This window comes from Myotis lucifugus, unplaced genomic scaffold (genome assembly GCF_000147115.1).
Source record: "Myotis lucifugus unplaced genomic scaffold, Myoluc2.0 scaffold_154, whole genome shotgun sequence".
In the NCBI taxonomy this organism is placed as follows: domain Eukaryota; kingdom Metazoa; phylum Chordata; class Mammalia; order Chiroptera; family Vespertilionidae; genus Myotis; species Myotis lucifugus.
The window spans coordinates 2,629,273-2,641,432 of record NW_005871202.1 but is presented as its reverse complement, the minus strand read 5'-3'; the positions used below and the strand labels follow the sequence as shown (position 1 = coordinate 2,641,432).

General features: G+C 48.3%; 1 protein-coding gene across 1 annotated transcript in view; it reads right to left on the bottom strand.

The window, feature by feature from the left end:
• TENM3 (teneurin transmembrane protein 3) overlaps positions 1 to 7,300 on the bottom strand; it is a 420,114-nt gene extending 412,814 nt beyond the window's left edge. Inside the window, exon 1 of the mRNA XM_023759395.1 lies at positions 7,028 to 7,300. Coding sequence (XP_023615163.1) covers positions 7,028 to 7,259 — 232 coding nt within the window. The 5' untranslated portion in view covers positions 7,260 to 7,300. The remainder of the gene's footprint in view (positions 1 to 7,027) is intronic.
• Positions 7,301 to 12,160: the final 4,860 nt, after the last annotated feature.

The window sequence follows — 12,160 nt, the reverse complement described above, 5'->3', positions numbered from 1 at the left end:
AGGGTGGTTGGGGGCTGGGTAAAAAAAGGTGAAGAGGTTAAGCAAAAAAACAAACAAAAACCCGCAATCCTCATAGACACAGACAAGAGCATGGTGGTTAGCAGAGGGGAAGGGTGGGAGCAGGGAGAAGAGGTAAAGGGGGGCTGAATGGAGACGGAAGAAGACTGACGTTGGATGATGGGCACACAATACACTGTACAGGGGATGTGTTACAGGATTGTGCACCGGAAACCAGCTCATTATTCTCCACTAGTTCTTATCATTATGTCTGTTTCTTGCGAATACCAATAGCTTTTATAAACAGACTGAATAGTTTTGGTAAAAAAATCCAGCACATTTTCATTTCACCTTCATCTACATTTGACTCCTTCTGTCTCATTTCATGGTGATTCATGATCCTACAGCTTTCCTTTCTTTCCTTGGAGCTGTTGTTGCTAAATTGATCGGATTGCTATTCACTCCCCTTCCCCCTGCTAATTAGCTAGGTCTATTGTGCTTTTTTTTTCTTTTTAAAAAAATTCTAGTAATGATTACCTGCCTTTTCCTGACATTCATATTCAAATACATGTTTTTCATTATTACACGAGTGCAAGGTAGCAATTATTTCCCTGCACTTGGGCTCCATTCCATACCCCCCCCCCCCCCTTTTCAGCTCTGACTTGGGAACACCTTCCCTCCCACTTTCCTCCACCTGCCGGATGGTGCTGAGATGGGGCAGTAGTCTTAGTTGTCGCCTGCTTTTGTGTTCCCCTCCTGGTGCTTCTTACACATTTTTAGTTGCTCCGTCATCATTGGGATTCCAAGGCAGGTAGGGTGGGGCAAAGGCAGGCTTACCGTGGTGAACACGCGAAACAGGTTATTCTTGTATTAATGATTAATTATTGCATTATTTTCCATACGAACCGGAAGCCTACGTCTGCCCCACTCCCCTATAAAATTTTAGTTTGTAAATCACTGTTTCCCCTCCTTTTCATAGCAGAGTATCTGATTCCGGTGGGATCACTTCTTCAGTGCTTCCTCAGATGGTATCCATTGGTGATACAGTCTCTGAATCTTTGCTCTGAAATACCCTGCACTTCCTCTGGGAGACGGATGGTACCTTCTCTGTCTGTAAGATCCCTGAGTGGTGGATGTTAGCCCATTGTCTTCCAGCTTCCACTGTTGCAGAAGAGAAACTCACCCATCTTATTTGTGTTTCTTCTTTAACTAACAAGAAAAGCAACATTTTCTTTTCTCTCTGGATTTTGTAAAATAACTTTATCCATGAAGTTAAATAATTTTTCTAGGATGTGCGCAGGGGTGTGTGTGTGTGTGTGTGTGTGTGTGTGTGTTTCCTTCTTAATTTTACCTGGAAATGTATTTTTCCCTTTTGAGTTATTTCTTCTCCTTCATCTTCCAAACTATTGATTTGAATTTCAAATTTCAAACTATTGACCACCCTCTCACCTTCAACTAATTCAATGAATCTATTATATCTTTTTGGTTTGTAAATTGCAGCTTTCTCCCTAGCATTTAGCTGTTATTGTTGTTTTTGTTGTTCCTTTGTGTTTCCATTCTCTTACATAATTTTAATTTTGGTTCTCATTTCCTCTCCCATCTCCATCGCTCCTTTCCCCCCCACCCCACCCCTCCTGTGTGCGGGGTGCCATGAAGCAGGCCTGGCTCTCCTGGGTGCCTATGACACCGGAGGAAGTCCCGTGAGACTCTAGGGACACCTTTCCACTCCCCAGTTCCCTTGTTGGACTGCCACAGATCTGGGTGGAGAAACTGCGTCTGCTTAGGTTCCCCCAGCTCCTGAGGGAATGAGGAAACCAGCTCCTCAGGCCCACGGGGAGGCAGGAAGCCCCTCTCAGGCCCACAAAGCCATGGCGTCCTTTCTGATCCCCACCCTAGGTCTCCTCTCCATCCTGGCTCTCATCTGGGGAAAAGCACCTGCATCGGCTTTGTCCTTCAGGCCCCTAGTGAGTGCTAGGTCTCCTCACGCCCCTGATCAGGGCTCAGCTCACAGGAGGGAGGCGCTGGCTGGGGGATGGTGGGTGAGGCGTCATTACAGCCACCATCATGCCGGGGTCCTGGATATTTGCAGGCAAAGGCAGCCTGCTCCTCTAATGCCCTTTTCATTCGCGGGAGAGGGCTGTCCCTGGCCAGGGGAAGGTCTAGCACCTGAACCACTTACAGGAGAGACAGAGCCAGGATGCAGCCCACCGGGGAGGCGCCACATTAAGAAATCAGGGTGGGGTCTACACTTGAACTGGCCTTGGACCAGCCACGTCATGAGCTGAGAAGCAGAGGCAGGTTTGTAAGAGCTGGGGCAGCCGGAAGGGCCAAGGGTGAGCAGCAGGAGACAGACAAATCCCCAGGCAACAGGAGGAAGGAGGAGAGAAGCCTGGGGTGAGCCCCCTCCAACATCAGTGAGCGCCTGCCCTTGCCCATCTGCCTTCCCCTTGCCCTTCCGACCTTGCTAATTTATTTTCTATTTTGCTCTCAGGTGTGTATAAATGGAGACGTAATGCTACTTGTGTTTTAAATGTAACCCTCCCCCCCATGGCCATTCTATAGATGTAAGAATAAATGCTGAACTTTTCAGTTTGAAATTCTGGAATTCATAACCCCAACACCAAATTCTAACTGGTGAACATGTTGGGTTAAGACGGCTCAGAGGTATTCTACGCGGGCTTATGGTTCTATGGATCACGTGTCCTTATTGCAGACACCCCTCTTCAAGAGTCACCCTCATGGCCAACATTCTGATTGGAGTGGATAAATATTCGCGTTTGGTCAAAAACACTACAGTCAGGGTAATCGTGGAGAGAGAGAGAGAGAGAGAGAGAGAGAGAGAGGGAGAGAGAGAGAGAGAGAGAGAGAGAGAGAGAGAGAGAGAGAAAGGTCTTTTATTTGATCATTGCTCTAAAAGTGTGGGCCGATCTCATGCAGCTGTTTCCGAAGAAATGTGTCTCAGGCCTGACAGGATAAATTCTCTTCAAGGGGGAATCAAAGAAAATAGCATCCAAGAATGCAAAACAAGCCATTGTCGCCCTCACCCCGTCACACCTACAGAGAGCTCCCCAGCTGCTAAAGAGAACTGTTTCCATCGCCCAATAAACCACATGAGGACATTTAAAGAGAAAGATCTGTGAGACCCAGTCAAATCACACATTACTGTGCAAATGAAATCATCCCGGCTTCCCAGGATCTAAAGATAACCTGGGCCCCAGCCAGTTTGGCTCAGTGGATAGAGCGTCGGCCTGTGGACTGAAGGGTCCTGGGTTCGATTCCTATTCGATTCCGATCAAAGAGACATGCCCGGGTAGCAGGCTCCATCCCCAGTAGGGGGCGTGCAGGAGGCAGCCCATCAATGATTCTCTCGTCATTGATGTTCCTATCTCTCTCTCCCTCTCACTTCATCTCTGAAATCAATAAAAAATATTTTTAAAAAATATTTTTTAAAAAAAGAGGATAACCTGGACTTAAATGTAAAACCCACGCCAGTGAGGAAAGCCATAAAAAATGATTAAAATCAAATTTGATAATAGAGCATAAAATTGTTGAATAAACATATAAAGCATCGCATTTCTGGATTGGAATCCTCGTACGCGCATTAACGGGGTCCCCACTGCGCCCTCCCACGGCCGACGCTGCCTCTCCCCGCGTCAGGCACGGGACACGTGGGTTCTGGACTGACACTCCGTGGACAGGCTCAATCAGCAAGACTCTTTGGAACTGTTTCAACGGTCCTTGGCTACTATTAACATTTTTAATCTTTCATTTTTATTATGTATCTGATGTCAGCCTCACGCGCAGGAAGCCCATTTCGTCAATTAAATAATTAATCCCACAGCATCCCTGTCAGGGAGGAAACACTGACATTTGTCAGGTTCAAAGAAAATGAGAGTCTAGGAGGATTTGCCGTGATGCTGGCGCGAGAAAAACAGACCCCGAGAGCCGACTTTCCTTCCACTGTTCCTGCCACAAACCTGCCCCGGAGCAAAGCCCAGTAAGAAAAGGTATGGCCACCCTCCTCCTGCCTCAGCCTCAGGGACCCATATCAGCTCTATTTCCTAAATATGCCTCAGTGCTCTCACCCCCTCCAGCCCACCGTCAGAACATGGAAGCATGGAGCAGACTGCTGAACCTCAGAGGGAAGGCGGGGGAAGGCGGGTAGGTGGGAAGAGATCACCCAAAGAACTTGTATGCAGGTATGCACATGGGCACAGACAATAGGGTGGTGAAGGCCAAGGGCACGGGTGGGGGGGCAGGGGCAGGCCAGAAGGGGTCAGTGGGGGGAGAAAGGGGACATATACAATAGTTTCAACAATAAAGATTTAAAAACTAAAAAAAACCCAAAATGGACTGACACTGACAAACCAACGGGCGCTTAGGATACAAAACGGCCTGTTTCCGGTCTTGGCAAGTGCACCGAAGTTAGAAGCCTGTGCGCTAGGGACAGAGGGCCTGGGTTCCAGTCCCGGATCGGCCACGGCACCACCATGGGCCTTCCCACGCCCCAACATCTCACTCTGTGACAGGAGGACACAGCCCACCACGGCCTTCCTCAGAGGTGGCCCGAGGGGGAATGGCAGTGCCCATGCCTGTGTGTCTGCCCACTGAGGGGTCAGGGCACGGGAGCTCCACATAGCAGCACAGTCCCTGTGTGTGTGTGTGTGTGTGTGTGTGTGTGTGTGTTTAATGTTTTCTTTTCCTTTTTTAAATAAAATATATGTTTATTGATTTCAGGAGGAAGGGAGAGGGAGAGAGAGAGAGAAACATCAGTGATGAGAGAGAATCACGGATCAGCTGCCTCCTGCACGCCCCACACTGGGAATGGAGCCCACAACCCGGGCATGTGCCCTTGACCGGGAATTGAACCGTGATCTCCTGGTTCCCAGGTCGATGCTCAACCACTGAGCCACGCAGGCCGGGCCCTGTGTATGTTTGATACTCTCTGATTTATGAACACGTACGTTTAGGGGACCTGTGCCTTCGCCTTTGACCTCTGCTCTGAAACCTCTAATCATGACTCCACTCACTGCTCCTGCCAGCGGCCTCCACCGCCACAGGAGTCTGGCTCGCTGTCTCTCCTGTCCCTTTTCATTCTCCCGTCCATGGCTTGGGAGGAGCTGAGCGATGGTGCTATCGGGTCCCTAAGAACTAAGTTCCAGGGTTTCCACAGGCGGCATCGCCATGCTATCCACAACGGGCTCTGCGCGGGATTGGCGCTGCCCGGGAAGTGAACAGGTCAGCTCGCTGTTTCTCACCCCCCAGCATCCCCGCTCTGCCACGGGGCCTGCTCGCGTGGGGTGGAGACGCGCCTCCCAGCGCAGCCCGCCTCTTGGGCCTTTTCCCTTCTAATCGCCTCCCACAGTGTGGTGTTTCCCAGGAGGGCACTGAACAGCTGTTTTTGTTACAAAAAGCAGGAATTTACACTGGTTCCGATTGCACGCATTTCTACAACTGCCGGCTATTTTTTAAATCGGTGAAAAATGTACCCGGATGGTCTATATTGGCTGTGTAGATAATACGGAAGAAAAGAAAGTTGGGTTTAGAATTATAATGCAGTATACAATGCATGAAACCCCACTTAACAAGATCACGTATCTCTAATACATGTTCTATATCTTCCCCTAAAAACTGGATGAAAAAGCTTAAGCTGTTTTGCCCCCTTCCCTGAAATTAACACCTGTAATGAAGGCATGCTTTTGGGGAGAAAAAAAAATCCACTCTTTAGCAAATCAAATGAGTCTGCTTTGATGTAAACGGGTTTGAGCGAGCGAACGGCATTTCAGTCTAGTTAGGATGGCTCTTCCCATAATGCATGGGAAATTTTCAAACTTTTGAATGATTTATTGCATTATTACTTTTTCTTACATTTGTTCCTGCCCAATATCAAACTGTTAGTCACAGTGTCTGTAAGGTGATTGGAAAAGGATGAAAATATCCTTTGTCTTTGAAGTTTATGTTTCTTCATTTCCTGATTAAATTGGCGAAGGGATGCCAAGCTCTATGTAAATTGACTGTGCAATACCAGTATAAGAGGATTTTATTTTTATTAGCAGTAATCTTGCCCGCAACTCACGACTGTGTTAGAAGAAACAAAATATAACCCCGTGTGCCTAATTTAAAATGAGCTACTGTCTCAAAGCGTATTCATCGGTAGGTTCCGGATTGTGAAGTAAAGTCACAGAAGTCACTGGCGGAACATGCCGGCAGAGGACAGAGCGTAAAAACGTTCAACAAGCATGTGCGACTGAACAGACCGTGGTGGGTTGTGCTGTGGGAAACGAGGATGTTAAAGTACAACCTCAGCGTCCCAGGTTGCCTGCGAGAGACGGTGGAGCCCTTGTGCAAAGGCAGACCCACCAGGGGAGCGGGATGGGCCAGGAGATGACCGGAAGGAGACTTCCTCCTCTCTCATGAGGGAAAGGCCAGCTTCCTCCCCAGCAGCTCCTGCTCCCCTGCCCCAGTGCTAACTGCATAAGCCGTGTCTGTGAGCACCCTCACGAGGCTGCGAGACAGCCCTGGAGACCTGGCTTCAAGTTCATGCGCAAACACCTGGCCAATCCGGAGTCCCAGACCTCGCACACACATGGCTCAGAAGCTGAGCATTGACCTATGAACCAGGTGGTCACGGTTAGATTCCCATCAGGGCACAGGCCTGGGTTGCAGGCTTGATCCCCAGTAGGGGGCGTGCAGGAGGCAGCCGATCAATGATTCTCTCCCATCATTGGTGTTTCTATCTCTCTCTCCCTCTCCCTTTCTCTCTGACATCAATAAAAAATATATATTTTTAAAAATGCGGAGTGGCTACCTGTAGCTGGGGTCCCTATGCATGCAGGTGGTTTTCTACCAATAATATGGAATAGTATGTGACCATCTAAAAAAAATTGTTTCAAAATCTGAGTCAGAGGATAGGACTGCGACCTCAGAATACAACCATGTCACGGTGAGCGGGGACAGGTGAGCGCCCAGTAGCCTCCCTCCTGCCCCCCCGCCCCCCCCCCCCAGGCCTTGCTGGCTGGCAGGCACCTACCTTGTCTGCTGTACTCATCCGCTTCCCGGTGAACCAGGTCCTTCACTCTGTTCCCGTAGAGCAGCCGGGAGGAGTCGTGGTCGAAGGCCTTGAGCGTCTCGCTGGAGCTGTAGGACTTCTGCGTGGGCACCCTACACTCCTCGTTGTCGGCCGAGGAGTTGGTGTGCCGCCGCTCCTTCTCGCGCCTGCCCTTGGTCAGGGAGCAGTAGGGCCTCCGCTCCTTCACATCCATGCTTCATTCCTTCCGGGCGCACATGGGTCCTGGGGGCGGCGGGCGCGGCTCAGGGGGTGGCTCTCATCGGCTCTCTGGAAGGAGAAAAGGGGGGCAGGCGGTCAGTGTCCCCTTCATCAGGACACAGGCTCGCCGGGGCTCTGAGCTCAGTGGGTTGAGCATCCTCCCCTGCACCTCCAGGCCGCAGGTTCCATTCAGCTCAGGGCAGGTGCCTGTTGCAGAATGGATGCCCAGTAGGGGGCGTGCAGGAGCAGCCTAGGAGCGGTTCTCTCGCCTGGATGTTTCTCTAGTTCCCTCCCCCTCTCCCTCTCTCAAATCAATTAGAAATATATTTAAAAAATTCGCTTTCAACAAGAAGTGAACATTGGTGGGATCAGTGTAAATTATCCTGATTATTAGGAGTTGAGGCATGTTTTCTGTTAGTGAGTTATGGGTGCTTGTTTAAGCTACCATATCTGAATTTCCACATTGATACAAAAAACAAGCTGAATGCAGCACTAATGCAGCTTACACCTGGCCTCAGCATGCTTGTTACATTTTCCACAATGGAAACATTTTCTCTTGTAGCATTTTCTCCATTTGTAAGTACTTTCCCTTCCTTTTTCTTGATAAAAAAATATTTGTATTGATTTCAGAGAGGAAGGGAGAGGGAGAGAGAGATAGAAACATCAATAATGAAAGAGAATCATTGATCGGCTGCCTCCTGCACGCCCCACACTGGGCATCGAGCCCACAATCCGGACATATGCCCTGACGGGAAATCGAACCATGACCTCCTGGTTCCTAGGTCAAAGCTCAATCACTGACCCACACCGGCCGGGCTCACAGGGTTCTTTAATGTGCTTCCAGCGTGGAATCCTACAGCCACTTCTCCCTCTGGTCTCAGCTTATGTCTCCGCTGTCATGCGCCTTAATTCTTTCTGAGCAACGTTACCTCCTACACCTTTCACATGCAAATCTCTGCCTTCCATCCAGCAGTAAGGATGGCCAGACTCTGAGCTGGAACCTTCACAGCCTCCCAGAGCGTTGCTCCTCCTGCGCCCTCTTCAACCCAACAACACCCTTTCCTCCCCGAGCCACCAGGGCTGGGTTGCCTCTCAGGGGTCCTCGCTGTTCTGCTGTTGCGTGAGCTGGGCCAGAGGGAGTAGCTGCTAACCTCTTAGCTCGGTTGTTGAAATGGATCTTGACTTCCCACCTTTTCCTTCGATTGCATAAATCTGATCTTCAAAAACTAGTATTATCCACGGACTCCTTCTGATTTATGACCCCCATTAGTCTCTTTACAAATTCTCCTCATCGCTCTTAATCGAAATTGGATTTCTCTTAGTCTAGCTTTCCTTTCAGTTTAAGACTATCAATAATTTTAAGGTATGGTGACGGAGACTATTTTTATACATTAGGATTAAGACAACAATACACGGATTCACTCTTCTTATGCTAGCGAACAAGTTACTTTAGACAAGTATTTATCGAGTGACTATTACAGTCTCTTCTATGCCCTGAGGACCCACCATTGCTGAAACAGTGTGCCTGCCCTCGTGGAGTGAACGTTCAGTGGGGTTCCTAGGCACCTTCTTTCTAATAGAGTGAGCAAATATGTCTGAGTTCAACCCAAATCTTGTCTCCAAAGTAGTCTGTATCTCATTGGCTGAAAGTCCACGTAGACCCTCAAAACTAAATGATCATCAAAAAGCTCTTAATTGACCAGAAAAAAAAAAAAGCTAATTCAAGCATTTTTAGGAACAGAGCTTTGGGATTTGAGATCATTATAAAAGTTCTATTTTTTTTTTGCCCCAAGTTGCCATCTATTTTAAAATAAGTGTTTCTATACTGATGTATGCATTGTTATACTTTAAAATGGACTGATTGAAGCAAGGGAAAAGTGTTTTATGGTGTCTGTGTGTATGTTTTTTTACTGCAGTTTTGCTTCAGTTAGTTAGATCACCAGGCACTGACTGGTAAATTCTAGTCTGCCAGCCAAAGCCATCCAATCAGCTGTTTCCGTAAATAAATTTTACTGGAACACAGCATGTGTGTTTCTTTATGGATTGTCCTTGGCTGTGCCCGTGCCACAGAATTGAGTGGTTGTAACAGAGACTGTAGGAAATTGAATCCTGTCTCCCAAAAAGACCATGTGGGTGTCTTAATCCCTAGTACCTGTGCCTGTGACTTTCTCTGGAAATATGGTCTTGGAAGTTATAATCAAGTTAAGCTGAGGTCATACTGGATTAGGGTGGGTCCTGAACCCAGTGACTGGCATCACTATGAGAGACAGAAGAGGGAGGTATGGATACAGGGACATACACGCAAACAGGAAAACAGGCCACGTGAGGACCAAGGCGGAGATTGGAGCGATGCAGCTACAAGCCAAGAAATGCAAGGGCTGCCGGCACCGTCAGAAGCTGGGAGAGAGGCTGCAATAGATGCTTCCCGAGAACTCCAGAGAGAGCACGGCCCTGCCACCATCTGGATTTCATGCTTCTGCCTTCAGAGCTGAGAGAATACACTTCCGTTGCTCTAAGCCAGTGGTGGGCAAACTCATTAGTCAACAGAGCCAAATATCAACAGTACAACGATTGAAATTTCTTTTGAGAGCCAAATTTTTAAAACTTAAACTATATAGGTAGGGACATTGTTATTAACTTCATTAGGGTACTCCTAAGCCAGTGGTCGGCAAACTGCAGCTCACGAGCCACATGCGACTCTTTGGCCCCTTGAGTGTGGCTCTTCCACAAAATACCGACTTCTGTGCATGGGCCACGAAGTTTCAATCGCACTGTAAGTGCGCGCCCGCACGTGGTATTTTGTGGAAGAGCCACACTCAAGGGGCCAAAGAGCTGCATGTGGCTCACGAGCTGCAGTTTGCCGACCACTGCTCTAAGCCCCCAAGTTTGTGGTAATTTGTTACTGCAGCCAGGGAAGCTAAGGCAGAGACCTGATGGCCTGCAAAGTCTAAACTACTTACTCTCTGGCTTTGTTGTTGTTGATCCTCACCCAAGGATATTTTCCCATTGATTTTTAGGGAGAGTGGAAGAGAGAGGGAGAGACAGAGAGAAACATCAATGTGAGAGAAACACATTGATTGGTTGCCTCCTGCACGTACCTCAATCACGGCCCAGGCAGGGGAGGAGCCTACAACCAAGGTACGTGCCCTTGACTGGAACCTTTTGGTCCGCAGGCCAATGCTTATCCACTGAGCCAAACAGGCTAGGGCTACCCTCCAGCTCTTTAGAGAAAAAATTGCCAATGTCTGAGGTAGACCATGCATACTTCCATTCTGTCTTTATTTGTCCCTTTGGATCTATGAATGTTAAGACTATTCTCTTTTCTATATAGTCCACGATACCGTTTTTACAATCTTGCAAATGAGATAATCAATAAGTTCTTTAACAGAGTGATGTGAACATATATCATCACTTAGTGAAGATGCATCCTTGCGGTAATGTTATGAATGTTTACGAATCTATACCAATTGCATGTTAAAAATGAGTGACGAAAAGATGGTTGTAGGTGTTCTTGAGCTTTACAGAACATCTCTAGCACCAAATACTGCATCTGAGTCATCTTTATCTGTGAAGCAATCCTCAATGCCATGATAAATCAAGATGTAGGACTCAAAGCCACCACCAGAGACAAAGCCATTTTGATCTCAGAGGGATTTCAAACTGAAAAGCCCTTTGCACCCGTCTGTCCATTTGTGTACGTCGTTCGAACTCTTCAAGGAGTTCAATTGCACTGTAATGTTTGCAGCCACCGTTTTCCCTCAGAAGCAAGTCAATGAGTTCCATGTGACTTCAAAGGCAGTCCTCTGCCATCTCCTGCACTCAAGGCTGGAGACGAGAAGGTTACAAGATGTAGCGCTAAGTTGTTGGAGCACTTTGGTGGCCACTGCATGGTCCTCCACCAAAAAGAGGGTCACTGTGAACTTTTTGGCATAAAGCACTTAACCTTCCTGCCTCGGTGGGCAGGGCTTGTGAAAAATAAGGAAAGCCATTAGGGAGAAAGTTAACCAAACACTTTTGATTGAATTGGCTGCCACAACTATGTGACAATACCAATCTGATTTGGTTCATTTTCATTAGTTCCTTGAAAAACAACTCAGTTAAAAACCATAACGCTCCTTTAGAAAACACAGCTGGTCTTAAAGCAACTGCCATTATATGGTTATTTGCTTTTCCTCAATCTCTTGCAATGTATCTGACCCACTGAGGGAGTGGGCAGGCAGTCCCTGACTTAGGGACACTAGACTTAGGGTGAGCATACCCTCTATTTCAGAGATATTATTAAAACACCAGAGGCCCTGTGCACGAAATTCGTGCAGGGGGTTGTCCCTCAGCCCAGCCTGCACCCTCTCCAATCTGGGACCCTCAGGGGATGTCTGAGGGGGACACTGAGGGGGATATCTGAGGGGGATGTCCGACTGCTGCTGCGGGATCGGGTCTAAAATGGCAGTCAGACATTCCTCTCACAATCCGGGACTGCTGGCTCCTAACCGCTGACCTGCCTGCTGGCCTGATTGATGCCTAACTGCTCCCCTGCCAGCCTGATTGCCCTCAACTTTCCTCCTCTGGCGGCCCGATCACCCCCAACTGCTCTGCCCTGTAGGCCTGGTCCCCCTCAACTGCCCTCCCCTGCAGGCCTGGTTGCTCCCAACTGCCCTCCCCTGTGGCCATCTTGTGGCAGCATCGCGCGAGAGCGTTGCACCACCTAGGCCAGCCGTGGGCAAACTACGGCCCACGGGCCGGATTCGGCCCGTTTGAAATGAATAAAACTAAAAAAAAAAAAGACCGTACCCTTTTATGTAATGATGTTTACTTTGAATTTATATTAGTTCACACAAACACTCCATCCATGCTTTTGTTCCGGCCCTCCGGTCCAGTTTAAGAACCCATTGTGGCCCT